The sequence below is a fragment of the Charadrius vociferus genome, unplaced genomic scaffold, assembly GCF_000708025.1.
Source record: "Charadrius vociferus isolate BGI_N301 unplaced genomic scaffold, ASM70802v2 scaffold783, whole genome shotgun sequence".
Classification (NCBI taxonomy): Eukaryota; Metazoa; Chordata; class Aves; order Charadriiformes; family Charadriidae; genus Charadrius; species Charadrius vociferus.
Window position 1 is genome coordinate 204193 of NW_009647834.1, and position 14102 is coordinate 218294.

Sequence of the window (14102 nt, forward strand, 5' to 3'; positions counted from 1 at the left end):
TCCCCACAGCCCCACGGCCGGCGCAGGGGTGGGGGCCGCGGGGAGGGGACACGCTTCTGGTCTTTTAATACCTGCAAAATAAAGTTTGTGTCAGTGCAGTCAGCGGTGGGAAAGGGACCGTCGGCGCCGAGGGGGAAGTTCCTCCCTGCAAAGTCCAGATCCAGCCGGGTCACCTCCCTCGCTGCAGCCCCAGGTGACCCGAGGCCATGGCGATGGGCTCATGGGTCTGGGCTGGTGGCATCCTGGGGACATGTGCGCCCGGTAGCCAGGTTGGGGGGCAACCAGGTCCCGTCGTGGGGCTGTGCAGATGCTGGGACAGGGCATGGCTGGCCGGCGGCACATCCATGGGGTCGGCCCTCGGTCCCTGCTCAGAGGCGGGCGGTTTCCACGCTGTCCAACCTCAGCAAGCCCAGGCACTGCCCGGGGTGAGGGCTCTCCGCAGGGGCTTCCTGCAAGGAGACCTGCAAGCCAGAGAGCTGCTGAGCGTGGGACCGGGACAGGGTGGGGGGGGCACAAGCTTTGGGGATCAGCCAGTCCTACCCCTGTCCCAGAGCCCCCGAGCCCAGATGGGTCCATCCCAACCCTGCACGGGAGCGGGTCGGTGCTGAGCCCCGGGACCAGGAGTCACCTTCCTCCGGTGCATCCTGTGGCAACAGCAGTTGAGGTGGAGAAGGTCGAGAGTGAGCAGGAGGCAGCGGATGCCGAAGACAATCCCCATCGAGTCGAGCAGGAGGGAGATGGCCCAGAGGGACAGCGTGGAGCTCTGCGGGGACATGGCGCGTCGTGTCCCCACACATCCCCCCCAACCCCAGTGCAGGCGTCCTCAGCCCACAGCCCACCGGGGACTCACGTAGACGCGGGTGGGATCGAAGGGGCACTGGCGGGAGACCGGGGCGAGGGCAATATTGCGGACGGTGCAGGGGGCCAGCAGCACCCGGCCCTGGGTGCCCAGCGTCAGCCCGATGGAGACGGCCAGCCCCAGCAGGCAGGACAGGCAGCCCAGGCTGCTGCTGATGCTCAGGGCGAAAACCACCCATTTCTGCAGCAGGAGAGAGAAGAGGCGGCACGGTGAGCCAGGGCCGTGCACGGCTGCTTGTCCAGGCTCCCTCCCCGGGAGACAGTCCCCAAGCGAGGGGACGTGGTGGCTGGGCACGCTCCATGGCGTGGGTCCTGGGCGAGGGGCGGCAGGGCCAGGGGTGCTTACGAGGGCAGCGGGGGCAAGGTAGCGGGACAGCATGAGGGCAGATATTCCACAGGAGATGGTCTGCAAGGAAGCGCGGGGAGGTCAGCGATGCATGGCGCCCGTCCGCCCCAGGGGCATCAGTCCCCTTTCCCTGTTGACTTCGTCCCTGAAAGCCCATCTGGCCAATTCAGCATCACGGGGGGCAGTACTTCATCCCCCCCAACCTCCACCCAGTAACAAGTCCCTGTGAATTTAACCTCTTGGTTTTGCGCTAGAAAGGCTTATTTAGAGCAGGGAAGAGGAGACGGAGCAGTGTCCATCCTGCATCCTCCTGCATCCCACCTCCTGCCCACCCTGCATCCACAGCACATCCCTCCCACATCCTCCTGCATCCCACCTCCTGCCCACCCTGCATCCACACCACATCCCTCCCGCATCCTCCTGCATCCCACCTCCTGCCCACCCTGCATCCCCACTACATCCCTCCCGCATCCTCCTGCATCCCACCTCCTGCCCACCCTGCATCCCCACCGCATCCATCCTGCATCCCGCCTCCTGCCCACCCTGCGTACATCTGCACCCACCCCAGATGCACCCCACGCACCCCCGTCCCTCCCTACCCTGCAGCCCGCGGTACCAGCAGCGCAGAGATGACGGAGGCGGTGTTGGCGACAGCGTACTGCAGGGAGATGGCATCCTGGGGGTTGACCACGAAGCGGAGGATGGTACCATGGACGAGGGAGCCCGTGATGAAGTTGAGGTGCCCAATGATGAGGAGGATGAGGCCCGTTTTCATGAGGACCCTTTGGTGGCTGCTGGGATCAAGGTGACCTGAAACAGAAGGGAGAGGGGCTCTGGGCAAGGAGGCTGCATCGTGTGGGGTGGTGGCACCAAACCGTCCCTCCCGCCCTTGCACCATGCTCAGCACAGTCAGGGGGCATTTGGGGACAGCCCCAGAGGACGTGCCCCATGCTGGCGGGGCACGAGGCAGAAGGTGACTTGGTGGTAGCCACCGGCAGCCCAAGTATGCAAACCACTGCTCCAGCCGGCTCTCCTGGGACCAGGGCAGCAGTGTGGGGCCCAGCGGCCATGGGGACAGGCGTCCCCAGTGGGGCTGGGAAGGACTGGGCTCCCCAGAGCGAGGAGGATGCTCTGGGGAGAGCAGCTCCCCATAAACGACAGCTCCAGGGCTACCTTTCGGCACCCGGCGCTTTGAGGAGTGACCGCAGCAGCAGCGGAGCTGTTTCCCTGTCGGGACCCACCCTGGGGCCACTCTCCTGCCACCACCCGGGTGCTGAGCCCGGCTCCATCCCTGTCCCTCGGCTCCCCTCCCTCCCTGCCTCAGTTTCCCTGCGGGAGGGCAGTGCTGGAGCCACAGGCAGGGCTGGGGCACCCTCCCATCGCGATCACCACGCCAGACCCGAACTCACCCACTTGACACATCTTCACCGAGCCGGGATCAGGCCATCAGAGCCCCTCGATGCCCCGGGGGCCAGCTCTGCCCTTAGCCCCGGGGTTGGCAGCCGGATCCATCAGGGTTCTCACATGGTCAGGCAGGACCAAGGCTGGGACCGAGACCAGGACAAGGCCACCGGAGAAGCTCACCTGCTGCACCCCACTGCCACTCCAGTTCCTGTCGGACCAGCTCCCCAGGACGAATAAAGGGATAACTCCACCTTTGCCTGCCTCCGCCGAGGGGAAGCACAGCCCCGTCCCCACCCCTGCGCTGCCCGTGCTGCCGCGCTGGCAGCCATGCCGGGGAACGCCGTGCCATGCCGTGCCCATACACCATGCCACGCTGCCTCATCCCCTTCCCCATCCATCCCCACCATCTCCACCTCCCTGGCACGCTCAGGGTGGTCCACCCTAAAGCGAGGGTGGCAAGTTGGGATCCGGCCAGACAGGTCCGAGTCTCGCGGGCTGAGGGTCTGGGAAGGGGCAGCCCCTCGGGGTGGGATGCTGCCGGAGCACGGGGCAGAGACCAGCACCGTCGGGTACCGGGGATCGACCTGCGGAGAGAGGGAAAAGCAGAGGGATCAGCGCTGTTGCCAGCTTCCCTGAAGGTGACTCAGAAGAGCCAGTTGGGTGGCAAACGCCCAAATGAAGCTTCTGGGGATGTTACTGACAGCAAGAGACCCAGCGAAGAGGGACCGGGGACAACGGCTTGCCGAGGCGGCTGCGGGAAGAGCAGCGCTTTGGGCAGCCCTCCCTCGCTCACAGGACATCCTTGCTAAGCAATGCTCTCCGCAAAGCTTATCGCAGACAGGAGGCACCGACAATTTAACTACAGGGACAGCAACGCAGCCCTGGCTCCTGGGACCGGTTTGGGGAAAGACGCTTGTCCCTAATATCCCGTCTGAGCCCCCAGCACAGCCCTCGGCCACCTCGGGTCCCTCGCATCCAGCAGCGCTGGGGATCTGGCTCAGCATAGCGTTACTTCCCATCCTTTTCCTCTCTTAACCTGTACCTGGGAGGGGGGAGAAGGGAGACCCAGCCCTGCTTCAGGACAAAAGGGGTCCGCTGCAGCCCTGCGTGACACATGCACCGTCCCCATCACCGCTGCAGAGGGGACAAGGCTGTCACACCCCACTCCCCAGAGGCAGAAGAGGAGATGTCCCCGTTTCCCCCGTGCCTCGGGCTAGGGCAGTGCTTACGAACGCTTGAGCAAAGGCGGCCAGAGGATTTCAACGTACATCTGTGGCAAGGATGAGCCGGATGCGAGCCAAATGACAACCAGAGTCTTTATTCAAATAGTCCCTTAGGATGTTTGCAGACATACAGACACACGTACATATTTACACTCTTACACACCTCACAGAGCTTGAACCAATAAATTAAAACAAAAAGAGGGCGGGGGATTTTTATTATCTTTTTTTTTTTTTTCTTTTTTCCTCCTTTTTCTTTTTTGTCACGTAAGAAACAGCGACTCCCCGGGGCGAGGCTGGGGAGCCGGCTGGCGAATGGCAAACAGAACCCAACACGGACACAACCCTGCCCCAAAAGATGCAAAATGACAGCGAGTGTGCTTTTCACAGCAGGAGGCCGCTTCATACTCTGGCTTCGATGCACTCCAGTTTGACTATTTCATCCAGCCTGCAGCCCTCGGCTTGGGCACAGTGGCTCAGGTGGGCACTTGGGCTCTCGGCACCTCTAGCTTTGGGGGTCTGTGGGCAGGCTGCCGCAGTCTGAGAGTGGGGGGAGTCGCATTCGTCCGAGGTAATGTCTGGCACGTCGTCCGACTGACTGTCGGAGCTCTCCAGGTCGCTCCGTATGCTCTCCGGCTGGGCCAGGGTGATGTCCCAGGTTTTGCTGGCAATGCAGTCCTTTTGCTCACAGCTTTGGTGTTTGCACGTCTGCTCCTGCTCACCGTCCTCCTCCTCTCCCTCCTCCTCCTCCTCCTCTTCCTCGTTCTCTGCCATTTGGGTGTGGACGTGCAGTGAGTCCTCTGTACTGCTGCCGCTGGCCAGCTGGTAGTGACTTGGTTTGGCTTCGATGTCCACCTGGATCTCCATGTTATTGCACTCCCTGCAGAAACAAGCACCGTTGCATTACTGGGTACAGTTACCGGCTTCAACTGGGTCACCACCGGGCACTGCATCACTGTACTGGGAAGATGACATTTCCCAGACATGAGCAAGATGCTGCTCATCACCCCACGGCGTCCGAGAAACACCCCCACTCGCTGCTCTCCTCGAGCCCTCCTAACAGCAGCCAAGATCATCCCCAGGCTGTGAGCCGGGAACCGGCCCGGGAAAGCACCAGAGTCCCCGCGAGTGACCAGGAACAAACCTTGAGGGTCCTGGGCTGCAGAACCCCTCCTCAGCCTCCACATTACCCGTGGAGGCTTCTCCCAAATTGCCCCCAGTCCTCCTTTTGTAGGAGTAGAAGGATCAATCCGCTTGCCAGCTCCAGAAGAGCAGGCTGGTGCAACTGCAGTCATCTCACCACCCACAGCAGCACCTCGCAGAGCACAGATTTTTCCAGGACACCCACTACCAACACTTTTCTCACCATCGCGCGTCCTCCTACCTGTCCTGGGGGTTGTAGGAGCTGATGATGGAACCAGCCATGGCTCGAGTGCTGGCGTTGTCGCTGATAGCCCCCAGGCTGACTGAGTCTTTGGGGAAAATCTCCTTCTGGACATCTGCCTGGACCTCCAGCCTGTGGAAGAGAGGAGGATTCCTCAGAAACGTCTTAGATGGTCCCCGAGGGGCACCAACCAGGCACTGTTCTTTATGGGAAAGCAAGAGGCCCTCTGCTCTGGCCCAGCTCGGCGTGACAGAGTTTAACCCTAATGGTTCCTCTCATTTAGTCTCATTTTTGGCTCCATTTAGGTAAACCCATTCTGTTTTCCATGACGAAGGTAAAGTTGTGTTTATACCTATGACTCACGCAATTCCTGCGAAGAACAGATTTCCACAGATCTAGCACACAGCCATGATTATATCCTGGCTGCCGTATCAACACGTGTCTCTAATTACCCAGCAAACTGACTCACAGGCAAGTTTAGAGGAAAACCGCGGTGTTACCTCCTGACTCGGAAGACAGTGACCCCGCTTGCTACGGGCCACTAGGGAACAGGAACCATCACAACCCGTAGGCTGGGATAAGAGGACTGGAAGATCTTTAAGCAGGCCACGCAGGCATCTCTGCCCTGTTCCCAATTAACCTGAAGCATCAGCTCTGCCGTTTCAAGCAGCTCAGCAGGGACAGAAACTTATCTATTGTCCTCCTTGCAAGAACCAGCCCAGCGCCAACTCCAGGAGTAGCCTGGTCTGCTGGGACTAGTTATTCTACAACAGATCAAGAAGTAAGAATACTAGGACACGACTCCCAAGCCGAAGAAGGATCGCTCGCAGTCCCGGAGACCTCCCCAAAATAACCCTGCTCAACCAGCACAGGCCTTGGGAGCCTCCACCCGGTTCTTGCTGGGCCCACCAGTTCAGTTACCTGCTGTACTTCCCCTTGCCTCCCGAGAGGACCCCACCGCTCAGGGTGCCGCCTGAGAGGGCGGCGAAGCTGGCCGTCTCGCTGTAGTTGCCCTGCATCACGCTGAGCCCGGCGGTGGGGCTGCTGCTGGTGCTCAGCACACTGGTCAGCCCCTCAATGCTGCTTTCGCCAATGCTGGGGTTCTTCAGGGCTCGCCAGGCATCAGCCACTGCGGGGAAAAAAAACCGGCCCAGGACTCGGGATCAGCAAGGGAACCGTCTGGCTGTGACGGAGTTGGCAGAGCTGGGGGGGCAGAGAGCAGGCAGCGTGTGCCTCGGGCTGCCTCCCTGCCGCATCCGGGGCAATGAAGAGCTGAGATTTCGCTCACAGCTGATGACCAGCAGAAGATTGAAGCAAATAACTGCTTCTAGCCAAACCCAGGTAAAGAGAGATGTTCGGATTTGGGAAACATGACGACCCCTCACCCTTTCATTACAGGGTCTCACTTCACCCCCTTCCCTTCCCCAGTTATCACTCAGTACCTGTGATTGGTCCATCGTCTTCATCAAACTCGATTTTCACACCCTTTCCGTTGGCGGTGCTAACGCCACAGCCACCGCCTCGGCACAGCGAGATGGGCACAACACCGTAGACGTAAGCCAGCATGATGGGGACTCCAATACCTGGAGGGTGGGACGCGCTGAGTTAAGGGGAGGTTAAGGCTGAGCTGTGTTGGGCAGACAGAAGGACTCTTTGGGGTGGGGACTCTCTTGGATGTCTTTACACTGCTTTTAACGCAGAAAGAGTCTCGTTCACAACCTTGCAGAGAGACAGCGGAGGAACCCTTCACTCGTGCTGCTGCAGTGCACAGAATCCCAGACTGGTGGGGGTCGGAAGGGCCCTCTGGAGCTCCCCCAGTGCCACCCCCCACCAGAGCAGGGGCACCTCCAGCAGTGGCACAGGACGGCGTCCAGGCGGGTTTGGGATGGCTCCAGAGGGGGAGACTCCCCCACCTCTCTGGGCAGCCTGTGCCACTGCTCTGCCGCCCTCACAGCAGAGAAGTTTTTCCTCATGTTGAGATGGAATATCCCGTGTTCCAGTTTGTGCCCATTGCTCCTTGTCCTGTTGCTGGGCACCACTGAACAGAGTCTGGCACCATCCTCTTGCCACCTGCCCTTTATCTAGTATATGTATCTTTACACTATCTGAATTTTAGCACCTTTTGAAGATAAATGAGAGACTTGATGAGGAAGCACCACAAGTTTAATCTCAAGAAGTCTCTAAAACTCTCCTCCACCCTGGTAGGTCGGGAGGAGAAGCAGGAGCACTTGCACAACTACTTCTTCAAAAAAATCCTCTGGGAAGAAGCGAGGCCACCAGGGCACATTGCAGAACAAGGGAACACCAAGAGCATAGACAGCCTCAGCTGAACCCCCTGAAGACATCAGCCACCAAACCAGCACACAGCAGCACTCTGCAAACTGCCCTTTGGCCACCCCCCCACCTCACACGGTTGGGCTACCCATCTGTCTCAGTGACTACTGGCCCACCAGAAGGGAAAGGGACTGTGCCCACTTACCAACACTGACAGCAGCGATAACTGGAGAGGCAATGACAGACAAGGTGACCCCACCAGTAATGGCCAAGTTCCTCTTGTGCTTAGAGGTTTTCTTTCCCTCGTACCTGCTGTGGATCTGATGGAAGGAGAAGCACCAGGTGAGAAGGGAGCCCGGCCGTGAGCAAACACCAGCAGAAGACATTAATAATGCTTATGTCTTTACAGCCTTGTCAGCTACATTAGCCCATAGAGAACCTCAACTTGACCACAGATCTCCTCACAGATCAGATCTAGCAGGTGGGTCTGTGTTTATGAAAAAGCAGCAGCACGTACAGTGCTGACGTGCCATTTCTTCCCTCTCGGCGCCGCTTTATCAGCACAGACACACAACAGCATCGGGCGGTTTGGGGCAGCAGGTCAGCATCAAAACATAAGTGACTTATGCAAGCCAAAGCTCAGGGTCTGGCCGCTGTCCCACCGAGCCCATCATCACAGGACGTGTTAAAAAGGGACCAGGGCTCTCCTTGGGTGCTCCTGGGTCAAGGCAGAGGCAGAAGAGCAATGCAAAACACATTTGGGAGGACTTCAGCCTGAATGGCACTCAGCCACCACCTTCCCTCCCCCCACACAAAGCCCAAAAGATAAGACAAAGTTTAGAAGAGACAACTGAATTGTGGTTCTATAACAAGATCCACCCTTCGTATCAGCTCTACATTTCTGGTCAAATGCCTTGAGTACAGAGAACGCCCCAAACCCTTCAGCTCCAGCCTTCCGCTCTCCACACTCACCTTCCTCCCGACATATACGGGGATGCCGATGGGAATGGCAATGCCAGCGATGAGGGAGATGCCTACAGGAGCACCGATCAACGTGCCCAGCTGCCAGAGAATCTTCTTTTTACGACTCCATGGCTTTTTGCCCCAGAATGTACAGCCAGAGGGGCTTAATGGAAGGGGAAAAAAAGAAAAAAAAGAAAAAAAATAAAAAAAAGACATTAACACCACAGCAATTTCCAAGTGAGAATCCCAAGTTCAACTTCCACGTGAACAAAACCCAAAACTTAGGAAGTGGATAGACAACGCAAAAGAGGTTTCCCTCTTTTTTCCCCCATCATCAAAATTAATTTACTCATCAAGGTGATTATCACACTACTGGGACTATGTTTAATATCCAGTACGCAAAGCGCTCTCAAATGCAATTGTATCAGGAGGAGCTTTTCTTGGTGCGGAGGAGCATCCTCCTACTGCGATGTGGGGAGAAAGCTCAGCTCTTTGGGTCAGAAAGCCGAAAATTTTCCCGACTTCTTGGCGAGGCAGGAGGATGAAAGGCCAACGGAGTTCCTCCAGCCAGGCTCAGAGGAGCGCCCGCTGGAAGCCCGGCGGGCTCTTCCCCTCCTCACCTGAGGTAATGCAGATCCGAGATCTCCTTCATGCACAGCCAGCAGAACTCGCAGCCGCACACCGCGCAGGTCATGTGGTTACAGCTCCCGTCGTTCATCTTGATGATGTAAGCGCTGCAGCGCGGGCACGGCTTGATGTCATCAGCTACAGGGAGGAAGCACGGGATTGAGTTGGGACTCTGCTGCGAGTACAAAGAATCAACGAGGGGGATCTCGTTACGGACCGAAACCCCTCGTTTTCCGCGCGGGCAGAACACCTTCGCTCCTCACAGCTAAAGCGGGGATGGTTGTGCCTTTAGTTTATCTTCCGAGCGAGAAGATAACATTGATGAGAGAGATCCCACCAAAGCCGTTCGCCTGGACAGCAGGGACTGAGAACTGCAGTCACTTAAAAAGCTTATTCTGGCCGGGAATGGGATGTATTCCAGAATATGCTTAAACGCTGGGAACAAGTCATACCTGCCCTGTGCTAGCCAAGGCAACAGCCTAAGAACGACCCATTACTAAATTGCTCCACGGAGGTGATTCACGGGCCAAGAACACAGAACAATTGGGTGAAGGCGGCATCGGAGATGCTCCAAACCTGGTCTTCAAAAGCAGCCAAAAGGGGAATGGGGTCTGGAGGCGCAGACGAGAGTCCGGTGCGGAGGCTGTCCGGTCCCCAGACCTCAGAATAATGGTCCTTCATCTCTTCCTTAATTGAAGCATCATCTGATCGCAGTTACGCAAGGGCTGCGCAGAGGTTCGGGGCTTTGCTGGCAGCCTCTGCAACGCTCGACAATATGAAACCCAGCTGCCGAGACCAGCTCGCACCTTATTAATCACTACATGGAATCCAGCAAGAACGGGGTGGGGAAAAACCACTGTCCCAAGAATCTCCCTTTCAGTGGCGAAGTGCTGAACTCTTCCTGGCAGGGATCTCCTTTTAAAAGGGTGTAAAAACTCAGCAACTATTTTTTGCTCGCCGGTTCCTACCGCAGGCTGTGGTAGTGTCTGTGCTGTCCATTATCAGCGACCTCTAACTGAGGCACGTTGAACCTCGTCATACCACGAAGCCACCTCTGAACCACCCACGACAGCTCCATCCTAAGTGAAGCGTATTAACGTTTTCGCTCCCGACACAGAAGGAAAAAGCAGGGTGTTTTTTTTGGGGGGTAGGGCTGGACTTTATGAAATGGCACTACTGCCCACTTCCAGAGTCAATACAGTTATTTTTAACAAACGCTAACTCAGTAGACACAGCAGCTCCTACCGGGCAGCGTAGGAGTCTGTGGGTTGGCATTTTTTTCTCTACCTGACATTACTAACGCCTAACAGCGCACGGAGCGAGGCTCCCCGCACTCAGCTAGGCATGAACGCTGCTCTTCACTACCGCAGCAGGCAAATTTGAAGCTGCAAGGGTAAAAAAAACGCCTATCCGTTCGGGGTTTAGAGCAGCAAGAAGCGAGAACATCCAAGATCAAAAGAGCCACAAGCCTCGCTGGGGCGGATGAGGGGAGCTGCCGTGACGTGGAAGGACCCAAAGCACATTGTCACCTACTGATTTGGTTTGCGTTCTTTGAGGAGCCCGCCGGATTTGTCCTAACACACGCGAGAAGGGGAACTGACTCTGAGTTTCACAGCCGTCCTCACCCGTGGCTGCTGGAGACCCTCAGCTGTGCCACGCAGGGCACTGACACCCCCCTGCCCTGACGGGACGGGCTCGGGCACACGGGTGGCTCTTTCTCAGCTTCACAACCATAGCAAAAAAAAATCAAAACACCAAAAAACCAAACCCAACCCCATCTACCTATAATTCCATAGTAATCAAGTATGAGAACGTGTGCTTGGTCCGTACTCGGAGCGCCTGTGCCCGCTGCTGGCGCGCCATGTCGCAGGTTTGGTTGGGATGCCATATCTGTTTGCAGTGATAGCAGAACTCCGTCTGGCAGCCGTCCCTCTCGCAGGTCAGCTTGGGGCAGCTGGCACAGCCGTAGGCGATCACCGCGTAACTGGAGAAGAAGGAAGACACCGGGGGAATTGGTAAAAGACATAGTTATCAAGCGACAGTCCGGTGACCCTTTTAATTCAGCCTGCCCAGGGGGAGCGCGGGGGGCTGTCGCCGCCTGAGCGGCTCTGCTCAGAGCAGCTGGGTGACGGAGAGATGGAGATGCCAAGGAGAGATCTCAGGCTCCGCCGAGGGACGCGTGCAGGTCAGCCCACCTCTCCCATCTCAGCCGTTCCCACCGCCGGCCCTACGGCAGCCCGCGCGCTGGGCAAACTCCCGCTCTCTCCAGCCCCGTGGCTTGCGCTGCGGGGCCTGAAATTAAGTAGGGCTAATTGGGTGACTTGGGGCAGATACCTTTTCTAGAGACAGCTTACAACACGGAGTTCTCTCCTCAACGACTGCTGGCAGTTCACACAGACCAGGTTTGCCTTGCCCAGCGTGCCCCGCTAACAGCTCGCCGTTCCTGCCGATTCAGGCTCCTCGGACAGGCTCACGCCGCTCTCTCCAGGCGCCTGAGGCTAAACACACACCCCACACCCCTCCCCGGTTCCGTAGGACGGGGATATGGCTGGATGCAATACGGCCCAGAGGAGTTTAGGAAAGCTGAGGTTGTCCTGGGCACTTCTATCAACTGAATGACTCTAAAAAAAGCGCAAACCCAGGAGTTACCACGTGTAGCTGTCTCAAGAAGCAAGCTCTCATCGACCTGCACAGAATTTCCTTATTAAAGAGTAGCGAAGAACAACGCTCTGCCTCCGGAGTGAGCCAAAACGGGAGTAAAACCAACGGAATGAGCAAGAGAGGGAGGGCGGGTTGAACCAGCTCCCTTCTTCTGACAGTAGCGTGACGCTTCCAGAAGGAAGCGCGCTGTGTACACACGAGTCGAAGCAGCACCACCGAGCGCGGCTATAGGAAAGGTGACTTACAGCCGTCTACGCTGAGGTTGTTTCCACTGGCAGTGGAACTGAGCAGTTCCAGAAGTGCCTTCCGCTTCTGCGACACCACTACGGCAAAGGCTATTTTCGTTGTTCATCCTCAGTATTTTTGTTAGTGGTCAGAGAAGAATAACTCCTATTTAAGGTTTTATATTTAGAGCTTGTGTAGCTCAAGTTGTATTGCCTCTTCTCCGAGGCAGCAGCGTGAGAACCGCTGAATGTGTCATACCACAATGATTCATATCCCGTGGGAGTTTGAGCAACTTCATCCTGCCAGGGTACGACATAGTCGCCAAAGAAACAACATCTCCGCGCCGAGAGGCACGACGACAGGGTCTCCTCGTGCATCAACGGCCGCGCGCTCCTGCACGTGAAGCCGATATTCGGGGAGACACGGGATACAGACGGCCCGGCGTTTTGGGAGTGACCCACACTGATTCCTACACATCTTGCCTAGGGAAGATCCCGCTCAGCATCCTTACCCTGCCACTTGGCACAGCCGAAGACCTACCCCTGGCAAAAGACAAAAAGCGTCATCCGACCAGCTGTGTTACGACACACTGCTATTTCAAATCGTAACAGCAGGCTAGGAAAGCTCAGTGTAATATATTAAGCAACCCCCTGCTCCAAATTAACCCCTCACTAGAGATGTAGGGGTTGGTTTTTTGGTTTTTGTTTGGGGTATTTTTTTGACACTGGAGCAAATCCTACGAGAAATGAAAACCATCACCATTTATATTTTATTCCTAGAGCTGAAATGACAAATATCACGAACAAGCCCACAGCTGTGGGGAAAGAAACTGCATGACTGTCTGTTAAGGAAAGAAATAACACATCTCCGAATACAAGGTCAACTAGAAAGAAGCTGTTGAAGCGACGTGCTTAGGATTAGCCACGACAGTGTCCAGATGGGCAACGCATGTCCCCTCTTCACCTGACCTCGGACACATCGCTGCGTTAAACAGCCGCTTCCAGGCTCAACCCCAGCAGACAAAAAGGGAAACTCTGACTTTTCCCCACGCAGCAACGACAGCGAGTGTCTTCCCGAGACCCGAGGAATCGCATGGCATTGTTGCCAGCCCGCTCCTTGGATGGCCGGGAGTCGCCTCCATCCCTCCTCCTGCCGCCCCGCGGGGGTCAGAGCCTCACCAGTTGCCTCCAGCCTCATTCACTGAGCTCAGCCTACACGGCTCCGTTTCTTTAAAGGCTGTTATTCTCCTGAGCTTCTAGGAGAGATGCAGTGTGACAAACACTAGACAGCGATGCCACCTGATTGTAGCAGGGGAGGGGGGGGGGAAGGCTGCAAACATAGAAAATGATTTGTATTGCGATTGATGGCGCATCAATTGACCGGTGTTTCCATGGCAACACGCACCGGTGTTGTGTCGGTCCTCCTCCTCCTCCTCCTCCCCGGGCAGCACAGCCAAGCTCTTTCATTTACGAAAGACTGCGGTACGCGTGGAAGGCACAGGATGCTGCGTGCCACACGCCCAGCGTTTTGTCCGCCATCACCCAGCAGCCCCTCGCTGCCGTCACTTCGGCGGTGGGTGACACCCAGCGCCGAGCATCGCCGCGGCCCCAGCCCTACGCTCCCGCTCCGGCTCGGCACACCGGCACTACTACGGTGGGAAAGCCCGCTGTAAATAATTCATACCCTGATTTTACATAAGCACAGCGACACGAGCTCGCTGGGAGGAATGAATAGGGTGATTAATTCCTCTCCCTGACAGAGGGCTGGTTCCAACAGCCTTTGTTGGGGCGCTACAGACACACCGGCAGCGCTGGTCCGCGAGAACTGCCTGCTCTCCAACAGCCCCAGGGTCGCTTCTGGCTTCTGCTGGCAGCCCAGAGGAGGATGCCCGTGCCCGTCGCCTGGCTCCCCTCGCGAGCAGGTTAAGCAGGGAGGAGGCTTTTGCTCACACAAAGAGCTGTGTGTGACACCGGTCTGCCCAAACCCTCCCAAAGCACCATCCGGATCAGACTCAGGCTGGGTTACTGTCCAAGAGACAACACCCTCCAGGCCGTGCTGGGGCCGGCTCCTTCCATCCAGACAGCCTGGGTGACGTATGTCGCGTTTACACCTCATCCTGAACGCAGATAAATATCACAGC

General features: G+C 57.2%; 2 protein-coding genes across 2 annotated transcripts; both read right to left on the reverse strand.

Moving 5' to 3' along the window:
• Window positions 1-368: 368 nt before the first annotated feature.
• TMEM54 (transmembrane protein 54) lies at window positions 369-3737 on the reverse strand. The gene is made up of 7 exons (XM_009882787.1): window positions 3651-3737; window positions 3081-3192; window positions 1821-2014; window positions 1205-1264; window positions 851-1039; window positions 629-763; window positions 369-461 (listed from the first exon to the last, which is right to left on the reverse strand). The coding sequence occupies exons 1-7, from the start codon at window positions 3735-3737 to the stop codon at window positions 369-371; spliced, it is 870 nt and encodes a 289-aa protein (XP_009881089.1).
• A 171-nt stretch (window positions 3738-3908) lies between these two features.
• RNF19B (ring finger protein 19B) lies at window positions 3909-13500 on the reverse strand. The gene is made up of 10 exons (XM_009882788.1): window positions 13433-13500; window positions 10890-11060; window positions 10442-10461; window positions 9070-9214; window positions 8459-8612; window positions 7692-7806; window positions 6655-6795; window positions 6134-6341; window positions 5213-5344; window positions 3909-4708 (listed from the first exon to the last, which is right to left on the reverse strand). The coding sequence occupies exons 1-10, from the start codon at window positions 13498-13500 to the stop codon at window positions 4231-4233; spliced, it is 1632 nt and encodes a 543-aa protein (XP_009881090.1). The 3' UTR covers window positions 3909-4230.
• Between the last annotated feature and the right edge of the window lie 602 nt (window positions 13501-14102).

Coding starts and splice junctions, on each gene's coding strand:
- TMEM54 (XM_009882787.1), bottom strand. CDS start 3,737: ATGGGGACGGTGCATGTGTCACGCAGGGCTGCAGCGGACCCCTTTTGT. Junction 3,193..3,650: donor TCCCTTCTCCCCCCTCCCAG/GTACAGGTTAAG, acceptor CTCTCTCCGCAG/GTCGATCCCCGGTACCCGAC. Junction 1,040..1,204: donor ACCTTGCCCCCGCTGCCCTC/GTAAGCACCCCT, acceptor CTCCTGCTGCAG/AAATGGGTGGTTTTCGCCCT.
- RNF19B (XM_009882788.1), bottom strand. CDS start 13,500: ATGGCGGACAAAACGCTGGGCGTGTGGCACGCAGCATCCTGTGCCTTC. Junction 11,061..13,432: donor CACGCGTACCGCAGTCTTTC/GTAAATGAAAGA, acceptor CTTCTTCTCCAG/TTACGCGGTGATCGCCTACG. Junction 4,709..5,212: donor TCCTACAACCCCCAGGACAG/GTAGGAGGACGC, acceptor TTGTTTCTGCAG/GGAGTGCAATAACATGGAGA.